The sequence below is a fragment of the Eptesicus fuscus genome, chromosome 19 (genome assembly GCF_027574615.1).
Source record: "Eptesicus fuscus isolate TK198812 chromosome 19, DD_ASM_mEF_20220401, whole genome shotgun sequence".
NCBI classification, from domain to species: domain Eukaryota; kingdom Metazoa; phylum Chordata; class Mammalia; order Chiroptera; family Vespertilionidae; genus Eptesicus; species Eptesicus fuscus.
In genome coordinates this window covers 24,417,049-24,435,832 of record NC_072491.1, presented here as the reverse complement: position 1 = coordinate 24,435,832, position 18,784 = coordinate 24,417,049, and the positions used below count along the sequence as shown (strand labels likewise).

The following is an 18,784-nucleotide window of genomic DNA, read 5'->3' as shown; positions in this document are numbered from 1 at the left end:
TGACCAGTCACTATGACATGCACTGACCACCAGGGGGCAGATGCTCAATGCAGGTGCTGCTCCCTGGTGGTCAGTGCGCTTCCACAGAGGGAGCACCACTCAGCCAGAAGCCGACTCATGGCTGGCCGGAGCAGCAGTGGTGGTGGGAGCCTCTCCCGCCTCCTCGGCAGCGCTAAGGATGTCCGACTAACAGCTTAGGCCTAAGCCGTTAGTCAGACATCCCCCGAGGGCTCCCAGGCTGCCAGAGGGATGTCTGACTGCCAGCTTAGGCTCAATCCCCTAGGGAGCGGACTAACAGCTCAGGCCCAATCTCCCAGGGAGCGGGCCTAAGCTGCCAGGTGGACATCCCCCAAGGGATCCAGACTGCAAGAGGGCACAGGCCAGGCTGAGGGACTCCCTCCCCCACCAAGTGCATGAATTTTCATGCACCTGGCCTCTAATTTTCTCATAATAGTCAATGATGCATTTGTTTTTTGTAATCTTTTGTTTGTTTGTTTTTGCGACTTGAATACCTCATAACTGACATAGTATTATATAACCAAGAAGAACATCAATGGAATATGGTTGCCATTATTTGTTTTTCTTGCGAATTTTCCTGGTTAGTACCCTTTCTTTCTAATAACATGTGTTCCCTGGTCAGGAGATTTTCCATGACTCCCACACCCACAGAAATGGGCTTATAACGTAGGTCTAGGACAGTCTAACCATAGTACCCATTTACACACTTGTTCCAAAGTTTTGGTTATTTGGCTCAAGCTGTGCTAATCAGGATCCATTTGAGTTCAGTTTACAGTTGGGGGTGTGACCCAGCCTTTGGGGCATCTGCAGAAAAGACGTGAAAGGAAGCCAGTGGAAGGAGAAAGCCTGTTTGCAGTAAGAGAGAATGGAGCAAAGGGAGAGAAGCAGAAATTTGGGGTGGGCATAGAGAACCTGGGGCGTTACATCTGGGTTCCAATTCTTGAAGCCGTAGTGCCTGCAGCTTTTGATTCTGTGAGCTCTTCTCAAGCCTCTTTTCTTGCTCCAGGAACTAATAAATCCCCCTTTTTGGCTTAAGCCATCTCGAATGGGTTTCTAACATTTGTAACTAGAATTCCAACATAGAATATCCAATCCATAAATCCCACCTGTCATTTTACAGACAAGAAAACCAAGATTAACTTGCCCAAGGCCACACATCATGACTGAATTATTTCTTTGCTCTTCAATCTATTGGCATGCGCTGCTTCAAGAAAAAGCTGAAACTATGAGTTAGTGGGGTTTGTGTGTTTAATAACCCCCAATGCATTCATAGTTGGTCCCAAGCAGACTTGTGTGTGACTGGGTAAACTGGTGTCAGTTCTGAGGGCTGAAAACACACCTCCCAGAATTTGGGGCTACAGCTCTGTTAGCTGAGTGTAGCTGCAATGATGAGTGCTCCACAGTAGAGATATTCTTTACTGAACCAAGGGCCAAATGATGAAATTTCCACACTGAATGATCTCAGGAGTTGAGTGCGATAATTGAAACAACTAAAAATTAGGTTAAGACATTTTCTTTATAACTGCTTTAGAAGTTGTCAACACCCACTCAATTTATAATAGTAACCAGTAATCCACTATACAAAGAACATATTAGTTAACATCTATAAAACCCTGGTTGTCCAACTGGTGATAGCTAAATAAACTATAATATCCTTAGGTACTACAGACTACAGGGGTATACTGGGTTATTGGTCCTAATTCGTGCTGTCATAGCTTCACATAGTACCTTTACCTTCTGTCCTGTGAGAACAGTGCTTCCCTGGGCAATCAGCTCCCAACCGACTAACATGCCTTACTCGGAGAGCTTGCTTTGACGAATGTACAGTTAAGAGGGTAAAATGATGCTCACATGGTTTGGCTTCTCTTCTTGTGATTCTGCTACTTGTTACAGTTGGGAATCTGCACAGGTTAAAATGAAATTTTACCTATTTTTTGAATATGCAATATTTGCACATACAGTAGCATTCCAAAGGTACCAAAGGGTATACAACCACCTGGGTCCCCTCCCTGGAGGGAGCCATTTCCTGTGTAACCTTCCAGAGAAACTTGATCCATATATGAGAAGTCAAGTAGCAGTATTTCCTGGAGTCGGAACCTAGAGGCTTCTGGATCAGGCTGGAAAAGTCCTTCCTGGGAAGAGTCTGATTCTCTTACTTGAGGATATTTGTAATCTGAGCGACCAGCCTGTAGGCAGACCTTATAAAGAACTTACTGTTGACCAACTACTAGTCTCCAAAGGCACTTGTCATATAGAGCTGTCGATCCCATTTGAAAATCTTAAAAATGTACTGTGTCCAAAATGCAATCGATATTAGGGTGCACCTGAAAACTCAGAGAGGGAACTGCTCCTTGTCCTAAAGCAGGGAACAAGGACTGTTTGTTTCCTTTTGGAGACAGATCATCCCAATTAAGACCAAACACTGGAAAAACATGGTAAAAGGAAGTTTCATCTATTTACAGCAATATACAAATTAACTGTTTTTCTCATTTTAACTTGTTTAGGACTCAAACGGAATTTTAAAAAATTGAGCTGAAATGGTAAATTACATATTTAACTTTAATTAATTTGTACCAGATTGGTATTTTCATCTGCAAAAATGTTTAAACTTTTAATTTTCTCCTAAAAGCATAATGAAATGAGCAAAACAACCACTGATCAAATTTAAAAATTTATTTACAAAACTTAATTACTTTGCTTTTTAAAACACAATTATTCAATTCACAAAGATTAACCAAAACACAAACCCTGTCAAAGTTTATTATTATAATCTTTCACAAAATCAATAGCTTAAACAAAAGACTGCCACTGAATACTTTAATGTAAAACCACAATGTAAAAACAGGAACTTTAGTTCTAATGACTGGAATACAAACAGATAAATAATCTTCTTCAAAGGGAAAAAATAGTTGAGGGAAAAAAATGGTATAATGTGTAAAGCAGGAAATGTAAATATCAGTTTAGTTCCTCATTGCCAACATGGCATTTATATCCCAGATGAGATTTCGTAATTGATCCATAATTTGCTTCAGCTGTTGATTCTTCTGTTTGAGTTTCTGGAGAAACAAAAGAATTTGTCAAAAGTGAAATATAGACCATGAAGTTAAAAGACTAAATGTCTTAAGTTTGGACTCCAGACAATTAAGCCAAGTATTCCCTTCAAGCAGATCTCAGTCCTTTTCTGCCCACAAATATTCACTGAAAAGCATACTGAGTTCTAGCTCAGCCCACAGAGGCCTGGCTCCAGCCTCCACCTTTCTTTACTTGTCTACTGCCACCTTCAAAGAAAATAGACAAAGTATTTAATTGTTTTAAAACCTAAGTATATAGGTTTGCCAAGAGGCAGTGTAACAGAATGGTCAAGAGCCAGACTCTGAGGGCTTCTACTTGGCTCCTGCACTAAACGTATGACAGTGGCCAAATTAATGAACCTCTTTGTGCCTCAGTTTCCACATCAGAAAGATGGGGCTAATAACTGAACCCACTTCAGAAGGGTTGACATGAGGATTAAATGATCTGATTCATGTCAAGTGTTTGAACTGTCAATGCAGGAAGTAAAGTATAATACAAGTACAGCGCCTGATGCGATGGGTCTTTCAAAAATGTGGCAGAAGTCACTGTTTGCCCAAACATGAAGCAATCTACTTCTAGTTCTGAAAACTGAAGACCAAATGGCAGTCCCCGATGTAATCCCTACATCGGAGATTTGCTGGCTGCCCTGCATGCACACGGCATGTGTCTCTGTATTTCTGTGTCTGGGTTTCTACCAGACTAGAGTTTATAAACTTCTTTTTAAGGATCCTTTCCTCAAATCCTATGAGGCAAATGTCTGCTTGGGTAAAACAAGATAAAAATAGAGAATTTCTGGTGAGTGTTTACTAGTTATTATAATAAGAAGCATTACTGTTCAATAATCTTTTGGGAACATTACATTTGGAAGTAATATATTTACTTAAATAATTTTAAAGAAACTATATTAAAATACCTCCACATAAAGTAGTACATGTTCATTATAAAGAGGCCTAAAAACATTAATTTTTATATCATTAAAGAGCAAACCAAAATTACATAAACTGCTCATATTAATTCTATCTAGAGTTAAAGTAACAAGGAGAAAGTAACTAAAAAGGGGGACCAAGAAATTCTTATTGGAAACAGAAAAGCAATTTACAGAGACTTTAATGTTGAATATTAATTCAATTTAATTCATATTTGAAAAGGGAAATTAACACAAAACAGTCAGATACAACTTATGACCATGTAGTACACAGGGCATGGTGTACAGTAGACAGCACCATAAAGCTTACGCCACCAGTTTTTAGAAAAAGACTGTCAGTATTCTAGTCAGTCTCCTTGTTCAGTTTTCAGATGGCCCACTTTCTAAGTTCTGTTGTCCTAAGTATCATCTAACCAAACGGACCCAGATAACTGGGTGAGAGCACAAATGACTGGATGACCAGCACCATGGCTAGGAAGTCTTTTTCACCCCAGAGACCAAGAAACTGACTCATGTACCAGCAATGAAGGGCAGTGTGAAGCGAGTTACCCTATACCAGTGGTCGGCAAACTCATTAGTCAACAGAGCCAAATATCAACAGTACAATGATTGAAATTTCTTTTGAGGGCCTAATTTTTTTAACTTAAACTTCTTCTAACGCCACTTCTTCAAAATAGAATCGCCCAGGCCATGGTATTTTGTGGAAGAGCCACACTCAAGGGACCAAAGAGCTGCATTATAAAGAGGCCTAAAAACATTAGGCCTCTGTACTACATGGTCATAAGTTGTATCTGACTGTTTTGTGTTAATTTCTCTTTTCAAATATGAATTAAATTGAATTAATATTAAACATTAAAGTCTCTGTAAATTGCTTTTCTGTTTCCAATAAGAATTTCTTGGTCCCCCTTTTTAGTTACTTTCTCCCTGTTACTTTAACTCTAGATAGAATTAATATGAGCAGTTTATGTAATCTTGGTTTGCTCTTTAATGATATAAAAATTAATGTTTTTAGGCCTCTTTATAATGAACATGTACTACTTTATGTGGAGGTATTTTAAACAGTGGCTCACGAGCTGCAGTTTGCCGACCACTGCCCTATACAATAAAAGCCTAATATGCAAATTGTCTCCTCCAGCAGGAGTTTGACCAGAGGGTGGGGTGGCCGGCCAACCATGGGAAGGGCGGTCCCGGCCTGCCAGCAGCAGGCAGCTGCCAGGGAAAGGGAGGCCCAGCCAGCTGTGGCAGCAGGCAGCTGCCAGGGGAAGGGAGGTCCCAGATGGCAGCCGGCAGCCACTAGGGACCCTGGGCCTCTAGTTTAGAAATATAAATTCTGATATACTTGTTTTTAAAAAAATTAGCCTCATTAATTCTTAAAAAATAGTGTAAGAAGACTAAAAATAGTATATTTTCATGGTAATATTCAACTCTAGGCAATAGTAAAAAAAATTACACGGCCAACAGTGTGGTGATTGCAGGGGGAGGTGAAAAAGGGTTTAGGGGGGTAAATGAAAAACATATTAAAAAAATTTTTTGAAGTATGATAGGTTGGGCAAAAGTAGGTTTATAGTTGTTCATATGAAAAATAATAATTAAAAAATAACATAAGAATAAACTGTGTTTCACATACTCACAACTATAAACTACTTTTGCTCCACCTGCATTATAAGGCACTGGATAGTTTTTCTCAAAGATGCCACAAAGTTATAAATTACAAAAATTAGCATACATGTAAACTACCTAGAGCCAAAATACATCATGAAAACTATAAACAGCAAAGCTGACAGTTCTGCTTAATAGTGGTTAAATTGTAAATCAATTTTCATGACATGATGCAGAATTTAATATATACAATCTTGCCACTGATTGATTTTAACAGAGATTGTCAGCTGCTATTATCAAAATCCATCAGCTTTGCCTAATTTGCTACATTAACAGGTGAATGTGTAAGCAGAGTAGATACTTAAAAAAATAGGTTTATGCTAAATCATGGCATGTAACTCAATATTCATACAAAGGCTGTGACAATTGGTCAAAAATGTTTTAATTTCTAAATGCATGGACTGAGTTATGTCAACTCTAAAAAACTACCCGCATTATCTTTCAATTTCATTTTACTATCAACAGAATAGTTTTAAGCAAAATAGAACCCATTCTGATAATCAAAACATACTGTCTCAACCACTTGTTTGGGTATTAGGGCTTATGGATTCCAGAATATGAAAACAAAATGAAAAGTATTTGTTTGAGCCAAAAATTTGATGACTGAAACTAAGCCATCCTGTCTTCTGATGATTTACATCAAATACTGATAATAAACCTTGTGCTCTAAAGCTTCATGGCATTATGGTAGTTGTAGTCACACAGGTAGTCAGAAACCAGGCGTATCATGTAGATTAAATAGTAAACACACCCCTTCAGTGGTGTTCTATACAATTTCAAGTTCACAATGATACAGTAGTATTTTGAAAATGACTGAATGAGGGTCAACTGAGGGATTTATAAAGCTACTTACTTTATGTGGCTTATTTACTTCCCTTGCCTTTGGGGTCAAGTTCACAAAAATCCTTGAGACTAAGATCCATAAATTTGGTGCCTACGTTTTCTTCTGTTTATTTTATTTTTTCAGGTCTTACATTCACGTTTTTTTTAAGATCCATTGTGAGTTAATTTTTGTATACAGTGTACTAGTTTCATTCTTTTGCGTGTGGCTGCCCAATATTTTTCCCAACACCATTTATTGAAGAGACATTCCTTTCTTCATTATATATTCTTGGCTCCTTTGTCAAAAATTAGTTGTCCAAATAAATGTGGGCTTACTGCTGGGCTCTCAGTTCTGTTCCATTGGTCTGTGTGTGTGTGTGTTTTTCTGCCAAAACCGTACAGTTTTGCTTTGCTTTGTAGTATATAGTTTGAAGTTACAGAGTGCAAAACCTCTGGCTTTGTTCTTTTTTCTTAGCATTGCTATGGCAATCTGGGTTCTTTTGTGGTTCCATACAAATTTGAGGATTTTTTTGGTTCTATTTCTGTGAAAAATGCCATTGGAATATTTATAGGGTTTGCATTAAATATGTAGATTGCTTTAGGTAATACGGACACTTTAACAATTCTTCCAATCCATGAACACAGAATATTTTTCCATTTCTTTGTGTCTTCTTCAATTTCTTTCAACAATGTTTTAGTTTTCAGTGTATATAGTCCTTAACCTCCTTAAGTTTATTCCTAAGTATTTTATTCTTTTTTGTTGCTATTATAAATGTATACAGAAATGCAAGATTTTTATATATTGATTTTATGTCCTGCAACTTAACTATATTTACTGTTTTTAATAGTTCTTGGCAGTAAGATATTTTTTATTATACACTCAAAGTATTGCTATATTTAGATTACATGAAAGGTCTTTCAAAAATAATCAAGAAAGTTATTTCTAAGCCATCACATCAGATAAAAAGAGAAATTAAAGAAATGAAAAGAGAAATGATACACATTTAGAAAAATTATATCTTTCTGAATTTAGATGTTTATTTTTAATATTATAAAATCTATGGTAGAGAACGAACTATATGTCACATGTGGTACTCTGAAATTATAGTTAACATTACAAAGGTATTTTACTTATCTATATATCAATGCATTAAAAATCCCTTTTTGCAGAGAAGAAAAATAAATAGAACACATCTATTGTGAATTAATACATAGATTATCAATAGAAAAATAAAACTTCTTGATAAACGAATGCCTTATCTCTGGACTATCAAACACAATTTATACTTCATAATCTAAATTAAGTTCCCAATCCCCTCCTCAACTCCTACCAATTCTGTATTTGAGTTTTTTATGCTCATTCATTACTGCCAAATCTGCTGGAAACAATCTTAATTTTTACTTCCCCTTTAAAAAAAGTTTTATTTTATAAAATCTACCCATCTTTTTCCTTTCTCCTTAGTTTTGATATACATGTTTCTTTTAATTTTCCAGTATTTTTTTGTTTTGCAGGTCTTATTTTTAACTCTGAAATTCACTTTGACACATGGTGTAATATAAAAACGAACTTAATTCACCCCCAAAGTTTCTATTTTTAAAGACTAATTTTCTATATAATCTCTCTTCTGTCATATTAAATTCTCATCTACAAAAGAAAGACTACTTTTGTAGGTATGATTTAACTAATCTGTCTATTCTTTTGTTGATATTTCACTTATTATTTTTATACTGTGCTTTATCTTGTTTTACTTTTTAATACAAAGAGTGCTGATTTATTACTCTTACCAGAATTTTCTTTAATAGTATACTCTGAAGGAAAAATTCCCATCTGGATTTTTATTTGGATTTGTTTTTTGATTGGTATTGCACTAAAGTCTTATTTTTGTATACTTTTAAGAGAATGCCTATTTGGATTTGGATTGTTACTATATTATAACTATGAAATAATCAAGACTGGCATTTTTAGAGTATTTATTGGCCACATAAGAACTTTATATGTTCTTTGTATTAGTCAAAATTTCTTTTATAAATCTTAATAAGTTGAGACAATCACATTTCCTATTTATAAATATTTATCTTTTGTCGCTCCAAATATGCTGTATCAGGCGTCCTCAAACTGCGGCCCGTGGGCCACATGCGGCCAGCCGAGGACATTTATCTGGCCCGCCAGGTGTTTTTGCCATTTTGTTTTTTTACTTCAAAATAAGATATGTGCAGTGTGCATAGGAATTTGTTCATAGTTGTTTTTTTTAAACGATAGTCCAGCCCTCCAACGGTCTGAGGGACAGTGAACTGGGCCCCTGTTTAAAAAGTTTGAGAACCCCTGTGCTGTATACTAGAAAGCTAGAGTTCTGCCTACAAAGAGTAAATGGGCTATGACTAAGTGCCTATGAAGATCTTCCAAAAGCTTTATGGCACGAATTTTGCAGTCTCTCTTCTGACTCTTTAACTGAGATTTCTACTTACCTTTTAGTTCTTGGTTGTACTCTGAGTGAGTTAAATTCCCCACACAAACCATTTCATGTAATTTTATAATTCAAATTATGTTTTCCAGTCACATTAAACTCCCCTGTAATTGTTATCAATAATTCTAAAATATAAAATGTTCAGAACTAATCACTCACTTTATTTACTTCAGCAATTTCTCGCCTCTCTTCACTAGCAAAACGAGGTGGGCCAGCCCGATCATCATTCTTTGAGCCATCTTCTTCCACATAGGGAATTAGCTGCTGGAAGTTATAAACAAGTTAAAAGTAAAAAATACGACATAAAATTTCCAATTACACTGGTATAGAAATGAGTCAGATTAAGGTCAATTTTTATACTCTTAATAATATAAAAAGAAATTTTAACTTAGATGATGGTCTAAACTAACAGCGTGATAAGTTTATCATTTCAATGCACTTTGTACATTAGTTTTTGGGTTTCTTTTGAGAAATAGCTGTTATAACACTAGTTGTTACATATAGTTAAGTAATACCCTACTCATTCAACCAGCAAATATTTAATTGCCAGCCACTGGGTGACACACTGCAAAAATTGTGACACATAAGTTGTGATTCCCACACCTAAGAAATTCATGGACCACTGAGATAGAATAGGCTTTCTTTCATTCATACTAGAAAAAACTTCATGGATGTGCATGATATAAATCTCATTTACTCTCTATTTAGAACCTAAGTACCTATGCAAATTCCTAGATGTCATAACTTCTTTTGATTAGGAGAAAGTTGTGTTTTTAATTTTGTAGGAGAAAAAAATGTGTAAAGCAATGAAACTTCTAGCAGAATTATAATTAAATATGTATGGTTTGTGATGAAGTTTATTTGATGAAACCCCTCATAGATGTGATAGACTTCAGGAGTCATGTAGTCTCAACTGTCTTATATTATTACCAATCCAGGTAAATAGGTGGTACAACCAGGAGTCATCTGGCTAAACTTCTTCAAATTCCTTCATAGAGGCAATAAAGACTTACCCACACCCACACCACTTCCCTCCTTTCCTCTCTCCTAATGCACACTCGTCCTTTCTCCTGAATGCGGTTAGTCTTCATTCCTGTGCTTTGCCTTCTGTCTTTATTACTTATCCGCTTCCCAACCTTTCCCTATGGTTTCTTCCTTTATCATTTAAACATGTTCTCATCTCTCCCAGGTGAAGGAAAAATGCCACAAACCCCTTGACTCGATCCTTCTTTCCATCCACTGCATTCCTCTCTTGATTTTTATCTCAGCTTCTTGAAAGATGGATAGCCACTTGTTGGCTCCAGTTCCTTATTTCCTGTTCAGTCTTCAACCTACTGTGATCTGACTTCTTGTTGCTACTATTTCACTGCAGTGCTGCTCAAATATACTGACAATTCTCTAGCAAAATCTACTGAACAGTTTTCAGTCCTTATTTTCCTTGACTTCTCTGCAGCCTCTGACAATTTGCCAACCATATTTCTGATCTTTCACCAACACCTCTGACCACTTCTTTTCAGACTGCTTTGCGTTTACTCTTTCTCTGTTCATCCCTTCCTGCTGATCACTCAAAAAAGAAAAATTGATCACATGAAACTATTCTTTATATGTAATGAGAGAACATCCAACTCTTCCCAGCTACCTTTGGTGGCAGAGATATAACTTGTCAACAGGAAAAGCTATGTTTAACAATATCATATACCTAATTAACTAAACTATATTTAGGATTCAAAGTTAAATTTACAGAATACATTTTAAAACAAGTGATTCACTGAGCTAATTTAAATTATTAATGATGAAAACATAACTTTTATCCATAAAGAACTCACATTTAAACTATTTAAAAAGTATTTGACAATACTATTTAAAGTCCTACTTAAAAAAAAAAACAAAAAAACCCCCACCATGCACTGATTTAATAGGAGACACTGACAATGATAAAAATTGCCACAGATAACAGTCGCATTCTAACAACCTAAATTCACTAATAAGCCTACATATTAGTATACAAAAAATTATTAACATGAAAATATGGTATTAATTCTATACATACATATTCTATACATATATTTATATCATATTTTCATCTTCTCTAGTCAAAAGTAAAACTGATATAATTCAAAATCTGGAGATACTGCAGAAACAGGAGAAAGTGAGAAGGGCGACAATGACAAACACCTGAGACCATCTTATGTCTCACATTCACCCTCCCTTGACCACTGGAACTTGCCTCTACTGGAATGGGATCCATCCCTCCGCAGTTTTCATTGCATTTGTCATAGACCAGTCTCAGCTTCCGGAAGAGAATAGAAAGCTGGCGAAGGTGATCCTGGAGCTTTGCTAGCCGATCTTGGTATGTTCCAGTATGGTACGTGACACCATTTGGGAGCTTATCAGGCAAAACAAAACAACAGAAATAAAAAGTAATGAAAATCAAGACTTTCTATAAGTAAAGCTAGCAAACAAACAATTTTAAGTACTGCATAAAAGCAAATAGTTCCTCAGTTAATCAAGTGCAGGTTTAAGAAATTAAGAGTAATCCGTGCTCATTTCTCAGCTCCTTGGCATACTGTTAAGTATAACTTTAAGAATGTACAATTTTAATATTATTTACTATTACATAAAGGCAGCAAGTGGCTGAACTCAACTAGGAAGTGAGAAGTAAAATAAAATAAAAAAAAAGAAGAAAAGAAATAAATGAAGACAGGATTTTTTAACAAAAGAAAAGTAATAATATGCTGCTCCTGTTGCAAAATAATCTCAAGGTACCTTAACTCTGATAATGAAGAAACTCAAGGCACACAATGAAATATAAAGCTGTTACCAAAGTTTTCTTTAAAAATAATATATAGCAGGAGATATAGATGCAAATCGATCTGAACTTGAACATTATTAAGTTATTATAAGTAAATGCTCTGATCATCAACTGACCTGATGCTTATGCGTTTTTAATTCAGTAATTTTATCAAAGGAAGCCAAATGTATGAATGTAATGAAATGATAAAATCACAGAAAAATGGAAATCAATCATTATTTATTTAGAACTTATAACTAAATACGTGCCTTTTGTGCCTTCCTGAAACTTGTGAACAAAATCTTCCTTTCTCTGTACATCTTTACATTTTATTCCCATAATCTTATCTGAGAAGTCACCCTAACATAAGCATTAACAACATTTACATCCTGTTTTCTAGTAGACAAGGTGCTTTCATTATAAGCACTTGCCCTTATACTTATCTTGGGGATTAAAGTGATAAAACTAACTACTTACTGTCTAATAGCTAGATCAGTCCAGTTTTTTTAAACCTTAGTTCATTCTTCTTTTTTTTAAATAGATGAAATAAAAATGAAAAACAAAAAAGTACATGATACAGTGTTTGGAGAAAAAAGAAAATAAGACACACTATTGTTACAAGTAAGATAAAATCATAAACATGAAAAAAAATTGGAAAGGCTTACATAGTTGATGAAAGATATATTAAGGAGATAGTCTTGAATAATTTGTTTCTTTTTTCACTTTCAAATTTTTTATAATGTTATGGTTTATAAGATAAAGAGATGGATCTTCTGAAATTATTTGAATGATATATTGTTAGGATTTTCAGAAATTCTTAAGCATTAAAACTTTCTGAGGACAGTGTCTCAAAGAAATGTGATAAAAAATACCAAGAATTATTAAAAATAGTTTAAAGGAGAAAGGCATTAAAAGTTCACCACCCAATACAATGTAGGACTTCTCCTCTTAAGCTTTCCAATTTATGAACTTTCACAAACACTAACAATCAAAGAAATGTTTCCAGTTTGGGTGCTAGTAAGGAGTATGGTAATTATATCTTACATACAGAAGCACTAAGTACCTTTCCCATAGCATTTACGAGGTTTAGTACTTTGCCCATATTTTCTACTTAGTGAAGACTGGAACTTATTCACATTTGTATCACTGTATTTAGTACAGTACTGACAAACAGAAGGTTTTAAAGTACAGTCTAACTGATTTTACTTTAATGAGCTATTTTCCCAACAAATCCATACTTAAAATTCACTTAGAAGTGTGTGTCATGTAAAAAGAACTCAGAATAGATTTTTTCACAAAGGAAAACAAAATCATTTTGAAATGCAAATAATCACCCTCCTTAAATTCACCTACTTAGTAAGTTTGGGTATTAGTTTTCATATACAACATCAATTTCTCAAAGAAAGGAATAATTAATTCAGTCAAAAAAAATTATTGCACATTCTACATGTGTCAGGCACTGTCCAAGAAGCTGAGTTAAAATAGTGAACATCAGAGACCCGTTCTGATACTGCAGAGTATAAGTTATTATAGTGCCTAAGAGCCTTGTTATACACTGTAGTGTACATATTTAGCTGAAAAGCTCATCAATAATCATCTCCCTCATGAATGCTAATGAAGGCCCCTAAATATATAATCATACCCCAGATACCAAAAAGGCATTCAATTAAATTCAATATCCATTCTTAAAATAAATGTAAAACTTGTACTAAACATTCCCCAGTGTGATAAAATTCATTTGTCCTTGTTAAAAAGTCAGCACAGCACCATGATTAATGTGGAAACATTAAAAGCATTCTCAGTGAAGTCAGCAACAGAACAGGCTGTCTACTAAGACCACTAATCTTACTAGTGAGCACTATTCTGGAGGAACTGGCCAATGCAATCAGAGAGGGGAAAAAGAAAAAATGTTAAAACATTAAAAAGGATGTGGTATAATCATCACGACAAATGATATGAGGAAGTGCTACTATCAATAAAAGAATTCAAGATGGACGTGGGTACAAAGTTAAAATATAGAAAACAACAGTTTGCTTTTCATATATAAAAACAAAAGAAAATGAGAAAGGAAAAAGACCCTATTTACAATAGCAACAATAAAGACAAAACATCTAGAAATAAATTTTTTAAATTCCAAGATAAAAATGAAAACTTAGAATACTCCATAGGGACACAAAGGATATTTCATGTTCTTGGTTATTAAGACTCAACATAATAGTGATGTCTCCAGGTTAAATGAGCCTATTAAAAATGTGACAGGTTGTTCTCAGAACTAAACAGATTGTAAAGTACATGTGGACAAATAAGCAAGAATAGCTAGGGCAATTCTGAAAAATAAGTGTAAACACAGTATAGAGCCTCAATAAATAGAAGTTTGGCATTACATAAGAGACAGACAGCTAAGTGAATAGAACAGAATAGAACATCCAGAAATAGACTTATTTGTATAAAGTAGCATCTGAAATCAATGAGGAAGGAAATAAATTATTCAACCAACCTTTTAAAAAAGTAAGGCCAGGGCCATGCCTCACACTTTATTCTAGGCTAAATTCCATCTGGATCAAAGTTTTAAATATAAAAATTGAAGCAAATGCTATATGAAGAGAGATGATCAAATTAATCCCAAATAAGAAAAAAATAGATTTTTACCCATCCAATGATCAAAGATCCAAAAATATAACTCATTCTGTTAGAGCACAGTTATTGCTCTTGGATATGGCAGCATAAACTGGTACAACCCCCATGGAGGGCAATTGTTCAAAATACATCTAATTATAGAAGCACATAGCCATTTCTTAGAATTTATCCTACAGGTACACTTGTGCATTTATGCAGAAGGTTATTCACTGCAGCCTAACAGAGATTAAAAGCAACCTAAATGCCCTTCACTAGAGAACTGGTTAAGTAAATTACAGTATTTTCATGTAGTGAATTACTGTACTCTTTAAAAAAAGGAGTTATTTTCTGTATGAATAGGAATAAACTCCAAAATATACCAAATGAAAAAAGCAAGGTGCAAAATGTGTGTAATATACTGTTATCTGTGCGAAAGGGATGAAAATAAAAGAATACACATATACATTTGCTTTAACAAGCATAGAATATCTGGAAAGATACGCAAGAATAGTAATAAAAATCATTAACAGTCATTGCCTGCAGAGAAAGGGGTAGATAGCTAGCAGAGAGGGGTGGAAGGCAGAATGTTCACTGTAATGTCCTTTTTTATTTCTGAATTTTGAATGTATTATATATTCAAATAAGTTGTTTTGAAGATGTAAAGGATAATAAACAGAACCAAAGCAATACTTTCTTACGGAGGGATTCTCAACTGGGATCGAGGGATCCTTGGGGAAACATCTCTTAAACCGCCTGAAATTTTATTCAAAATGTATATATGTGTATTTTTCTTAGAAGAGAGTCCGTAATTTTCATCCCATTCTAAAAAAGCTAAAGGACACGTAATAAAGAACCACTTCTCTAGAACACTTAGAAATAATCTCAGCAGTCTGTATTTATGCCACTGTGTCCTTCTTGATTAGCAATAAAGAAGATCATTTTTAAAATGTGAATACCCTACCCCTAACCGGTTTGGCTCAGTGGATAGAGCATCGGCCTGCGGACTCAAGGGTCCCAGGTTCGATTCCGGTCAAGGGCATGTACCTTGGTTGCGGGCACATACCCAGTAGGGAGCGTGCAGGAGGCAGCTGGTCGATGTTTCTCTCTCATCAATGTTTCTAACTCTCTATCCCTCTCCCTTCCGCTCTGTAAAAAATAAATAAATAAATAAATAAATAAAATATATTTTAAAAAAATAAAATGTGAATACCCTAAAAAATGTATCAATAAATAAGTTGTATGCAGTCCTGTCTGTACCACTACTACGTCTAGCTTCCTGGAACTGAAGGGGCCCCCTATTGTTTCTTTCACAGCGAATTGTAATATGCTCCAAAGGGGCTTAGGTGAGTTAAACCACAGAACTCACACCGGGCCACAAAGTGATAACTATCAGGCTCTTACAAACTGGTTTTGAATATATGTCCACATGTAATCTAGTTATGCATAATTTTTTGAAAGTGTTTAGTTTTTTTTTTTTTTCTGTGTTGGTCACAGATGTGTACTATATCTCTTTTAATGCTAATAATTGTTTGACAGCAAGTTAGAACTATAAAGAGGTTAACAGGAAAAGCTACTAGTCATGTGTGATGTTGGGTAAATTCTTCTCTCTTTAAGCCTCTGTTTCCTTAACCGTGAAATAGAGATAAAAGTACTCCTTAGAATTGCTCTTATAACAGTGTACCTGACAAAGTACTTGATAGATATTAGCTATTAGTTCTCCTGTCCTAATTCAGTATTTTGCATACAGCGTGCTAAAAATAAGTGCATTTTCTATTCATGGTTGGGAATCCACGAATATGGAGGGCTGACTTAAATGTTATATGGGGTGTACACTGATATAAAATGGATTTTATCTGAAGAATATTTAGCCCAGAATTTGGTCTATTATGCACTTTTCTATGTATATAACAATATGGTATAAAATGTGACCATCAAAAATAAAGTGCTGTATATGTTTTTTAAAGTTATATGGAGATTTTAAGTAATTGCCAAAGATTTCTTATCTTGTCTTAGATTGCCTTTGTATTGTTTCACACTGGCTTATTGACATGGTCTTCAAAGATTTCTAAGCAACTCTATTACTTTTAAAATGAGGAGGAAAAGAATCTCAAGAACTTAAAAAAAGGCAACAAGCCACTCTTTAGTGCACCTGTAGGAATAAGAATTGTAAGTCTGACGTTGATTTCAAATTTACCTAGTCATTGACCAACTCTGGGCAAGTTCTCTGAATCACAGAATCCTCATCCATAAAACCAGAATGATATCCACATCACATAATAGTAAGATGAGCAAGCATTGAAAATGCGTTAGCAAGTATGGTGATTACCAGAGGGAAAGGGGGGAATGGGGCTGGTAGAAGAGGTGCAAGGGGGATAAATGGTGATGGAAGGAGACTTGACTTGGGGTGGTGAACACATTATACGATATACAGATGATGTATTATAGAATTGTATACCTGAAATCCATATCATTTTATTAATCAATGTCACCCCAATAAATTCAACTTAAAAAATAGGTTAGAAAATGGGGTTGGAATCCTTGGCTATCCAAATGCAAAAAAAAAAAAAAAAAAAAAAAAAAAAAGTGCACTTGGATCTACACCTATTATTACATTAAAAAATTAACTCAATGTGGATCATAGACCTAAATGTAAAACCTAAAACTATAAAACACGCAGAAGAAAACAAGAGAAAATCTCTGTCACCTTCAATTAGACAAAAAATTTCTTAGATACAACATCCAAGCAAAATCTGTGAACAAATTAATAAGTTGGATTCCATCAAAACTTAAAATGTTTGTTCTTCAAAGGCAATGTGAATAGAATGAAAAGACAGGTCACAGAGTGCTAGAAAGTATTTGCAAAGCAAACGACACACAATCACAAGTGCTGGTGAGGATGAGGCGTAACTAGAACCCTCAAACACTGCTGATGGATGGGAATTAAAGTTGTGCAGAACTCTGAAAAAGTTTCAAATGTTAGACATTTATTTTATGATCCAGCAATTCCACTGCTAGGCATGTGCCTACTCAAGAGAAATGAAACACATGTTCACAGAACATTTGGAGACGAACATTCATAGAAGTATTTTTTAAGATGACTCCAAAGTGGAAACAACCAACAGATTAACATACACACGAATTGTGATATATTCATACAATGGAACACTATTCAGCCATCAAAAAAGGAACGAACTATTGATATATGACGAGTGAAAGGCGCCAGACAAAAATGACTACTACAAAAATGATCCCATTTGTACAAAATTCTAGAAATGTATGGTAACAGAAAGCAAAGCAGAGGTTGCCCGCGGGTAGAAGGCCAGAAGTAAAGCTTTCCAAGGGGCATGGAGAAACCTTTTGCGGTCATGGGTGATGGTTTCACAAGGACGCATATACGTACGTCAAAACTTTAAAAAACAAATGCATTTTATTGTATGCCTGTTACACCAAAAATAGAGTCCTTTAACAAAAAAAAAAAAAAAAAATGATGAGCAGAATCTGAATTCAACTCCTTAGACCCTCAGAAAATATTTTGCTGGAAGAAGATGAGATGACGGTTAAAGTAATCACAACAGGGTCGCGGAGTGAGGCCCAACTTGAACTTTGAGAGGTGCAGGTCTGCCTAGGAACCAGAGAACCTGTCCGAACCCAGAACACGAGGCTTCAATCGTCCAGAAATCCGTTCTGGAAAACATCACCTTCGCATGGCAGACTCTTGGGGACAGCCAGGCACTGAGGAACACTTTTCTGACTGTAAAGGGGCGACCCAATACTTGTTTGCCCAGGGCAGCCCCGCGGACGCTCAGGGGTCCCCATGGATCGTCCAGCCCAGCGCCCCTCGACCTCGCAGAAGCATCCGCCTCCTCCCCGCCGCCCACCTCCCCACCTGCATGTTCCGCAGCAGCTGGAAGATCTCCATGGTGCGGTACACGATGTCCTGGACCGTCTCCTGCCCGATCCGGCACAGGGAGGCCGTGTTGACCTCCCGCGTGGCCTGCGGAGCCTGGGGCCCGGCGAAGGGCCCGGGCGCCATCCCCGACGCAGCCAACGGAGGAGTGGACATGGCGCGGCTGCGGCCTCAGGCCCGCGGGGCCGCAGAAGAAGCGTCCGGGGGGTCCCGTCGGCGTCGGTAATGTCGGCGGCCTTGGCGTGGGAAGGAGCTCCTGAGACTCCGGCGGCTGGATTTCAAAACAGCGGCCGTGACTTCCGTCAACGGTGACGTAACGCGTCATCAAACGTCATGGGCGCCGCCCACTCGGCGCAAAGCCGGCCAGGATTGGACCGGATGCCTGAGCGGGCCGGACGGACGGGTTGAGTAGCCAATCGCAAGCTGCAGAGGCGGCGGTGCTAGTGGTGGGAGGCTAGTAGGCTTTCCCAGAGCTCGTTTCCCAGGTGTTCAGTCCTTAGAATTCCTGT

General features: G+C 36.3%; 1 protein-coding gene across 2 annotated transcripts; it reads right to left on the bottom strand.

Annotated features, from left to right (window-relative positions):
- Window positions 1-2,676: 2,676 nt before the first annotated feature.
- MED30 (mediator complex subunit 30) lies at window positions 2,677-18,567 on the bottom strand. Of its 2 annotated transcripts, none has more exons than XM_008143374.3 (4): window positions 18,255-18,567; window positions 11,189-11,347; window positions 9,121-9,225; window positions 2,677-3,074 (listed from the first exon to the last, which is right to left on the bottom strand). In XM_008143374.3, the coding sequence occupies exons 1-4, from the start codon at window positions 18,429-18,431 to the stop codon at window positions 2,979-2,981; spliced, it is 537 nt and encodes a 178-aa protein (XP_008141596.1). In that variant the 5' UTR covers window positions 18,432-18,567; the 3' UTR covers window positions 2,677-2,978. The 2 variants fall into 2 exon arrangements, with proteins under 2 accessions (XP_008141596.1, XP_054564333.1); XM_054708358.1 differs by having other exon boundaries at window positions 9,121-9,222.
- Between the last annotated feature and the right edge of the window lie 217 nt (window positions 18,568-18,784).